This window comes from Alosa sapidissima, chromosome 16 (assembly GCF_018492685.1).
Source record: "Alosa sapidissima isolate fAloSap1 chromosome 16, fAloSap1.pri, whole genome shotgun sequence".
Taxonomy (NCBI): domain Eukaryota; kingdom Metazoa; phylum Chordata; class Actinopteri; order Clupeiformes; family Clupeidae; genus Alosa; species Alosa sapidissima.
Genome location: NC_055972.1, coordinates 7,217,142 through 7,219,641, shown reverse-complemented (window position 1 = coordinate 7,219,641; position 2,500 = coordinate 7,217,142). Strand labels below are relative to the sequence as shown.

General features: G+C 47.8%; 1 protein-coding gene across 6 annotated transcripts in view; it reads right to left on the bottom strand.

Annotated features, from left to right (window-relative positions):
- Window positions 1-2,500, bottom strand: part of sdccag8 (SHH signaling and ciliogenesis regulator sdccag8) — a 40,049-nt gene that overhangs the window by 13,453 nt on the left and 24,096 nt on the right. For 2 of the 6 annotated variants that reach the window (XM_042066604.1, XM_042066606.1), the window contains exon 14: window positions 1,703-2,292. The exons of the other annotated variants lie outside the window; for them this stretch is intronic. In XM_042066604.1, coding sequence (XP_041922538.1) covers window positions 2,154-2,292 — 139 coding nt within the window. In that variant the 3' untranslated portion in view covers window positions 1,703-2,153. Of the gene's footprint in view, window positions 1-1,702; window positions 2,293-2,500 lie in introns of those variants that run through there. 6 annotated transcript variants of the gene reach the window in all.

Sequence of the window (2,500 nt, the reverse complement as noted above, 5' to 3'; positions counted from 1 at the left end):
AATACGCATACATATGCACTGGGATAAATCCATACATTTAGGTTGAATATGCATACTTATACACTGTGATATACGTAAGCTTACACCCTAATCAGACTCATTACAGGCTAATGAATCATACACCACACAAACTTATATATGAATGTATGGACTATATAGGACACACATTCAGATGAATCAATTACACACACACACACTAACAAGTGTGTGTGTGTGTGTGTGTGTGTGTGTATGTGTGTGTGTGTATGTGTGTGTGTGTGTGTGTGTGTGTGTGTGTATGTGTGTGTGTGTGTGTGCGCGCAAGCTGGGCAGATGGGCATTATTAATGTCTGATGAATGATCAGCTGTTAGCCGTGCACAGCAGGCATCTGGGGGTGGTTATAATGGCAATCTTGTAGTCATCTGTCTAAGTTGTGTGTGTGTGTGTATGTGTGTATGTGTGTGCGTGTGTGTGTGTGTGTGTGTGTGTGTGTGAAAGTGTGTGTGTGTAAGTGTGTGTGTGTGTGTCTGTGTCCGTGTGTGTGTGTGTGTGTGTGTGTGTGTGTGTGTGTGTGTGTGTGTGTGTGTGTGTGTGTGTGCGTGCGTGCGTGTGTGTGAAAGTGTGTGTGTGTAAGTGTGTGTGTGTGTCCGTGTGTGTCCGTGTGTGTGTTCATCAAGTTGTGCTCCTTTTGTTTTCAGGTTTCCTCCGCCGCTGCCGTTGCTGGCGCTCGGTTCCCGCTGGCCAATCAGCAGGCAGATAATCAGTCCAGATTTGGGCTCGATCTGTTTGCTTTTGTTTTGGCACGTGAGCGCGCGTGTACATTAAATAGCGGCCTTGTTCAAGCAAAGCAATCAGTGACAGGTGAGCTTTGTGTACACTTTGAGGTCTCTACAGCACTCTTCCAGTCTCCACACACACACACACACACAGACCCACACACAGCCAGATGTTGTGTTTTCTTGCGCAGCTGTGCTGCTCCGACAGATGTGGAGGTGTGAGATTCGCTCAGAGGAGGGAGTCTGATGCCCCCAAGGTCTGCTTCTCTCCAAACGTTTACTTGAACACACACACACACACACAGAGCCAGTCAGAGAGCATTCGCCAAACATTCACATCTACGCTATTCAAAACCCACACACACACACATAAAACCCACACACGCATACAACACACACACATACACACACAGAGCCAACACAGAGAGCACTCACCAAACATTCACATCTTGCACGCTATTCAAAACCCGCACACACACACACACACACACACACAGAGAGCCAGTCAGACAGCACTCACCAAACATTCCCATCTTGCACGCTATTCAAAACCCACACACACCCACACCCACACCCACACGCACACGCACACGCACACGCACACACACAGAGCCAATCAGAGAGCACTCACCAAACATTCACATCTTGCACGCAATTCAAAACCCACACACACACACACAACACACACACACACACACACACACACACACACACACACAGAGCCAGTCAGACAGCACTCACCAAACATTCCCATCTTGCACGCTATTCAAAACCCACACACACACAGACACACACACACACACACACAGAGCCAGTCAGAGAGCACTCACCAAACATTCCCATCTTGCACACTATTCAAAACCCACACTTTGTGGATACTCATTCATTCTAAGTCCTCATGTATGGAATACTAGAACCCAGAACACTGAAGGAATCTACAGTGAGGTGAAGACAATGAGGTTGCTTTTCGCATTTAACTACGTACATAGTACAATCCAAAGCGCTCCACACACAAGACATTGACACATAAAGACAAACGATGCTGGACGGAGCGGCGTAGTCGCCAGCGTACCCGTGACATCAAGACATAAACAAACAATTTACAAAATAACAAGACACAAAACAGGTGTAAGACAGAGCGGTGTAATCGCCAGCGTCCCTGTGACATCACACCAAGACATACACAAATAAACAGACAGACAAATAGACAGTAAAGCAAGTCTGTCTTCACAAATACAGTAGACTTACAGAACAAGACCAGACATAAAACAAACAGACTCAGCGCTCATGCAGACAAAGATAAAGACAAACAAAAAACACTCAATAAGTCCACAGGCAGGTGTAGTGCTTCGCCAGCAGTTTAGTCCACAGGTCCCCTTTCGGCCCCGCTGAGCAGATCAGCCAGCAGATGAGGGGGCGGTGGAGGTGGCGGTGGGCGGCTCTCTCTTCTCTCCGGCATGGTGATTAAAAAGTCGCTTGCATGATGTTCCCGTACGTTGCTCCTGGACAGTCCAGTGGCGAAACGTAGGCCTGCAGCTAGATGGCAGAGGTGTGGAAGTTGGCAGACGGTGGCATACGGTGAGTGGAGTTCCCTTGGCAGACGATGTAAAAGTTCATACCAGCAACTTCTCAAGGTGAAATCCTGACACAGCTTGTGCGTTGACGTCTGTTGATGGTTGACGTTAGTGGCTAGCTAGTTAGTTAGCTAGCTAGCATTACTACGTCGACATCCAGACGTCGGATG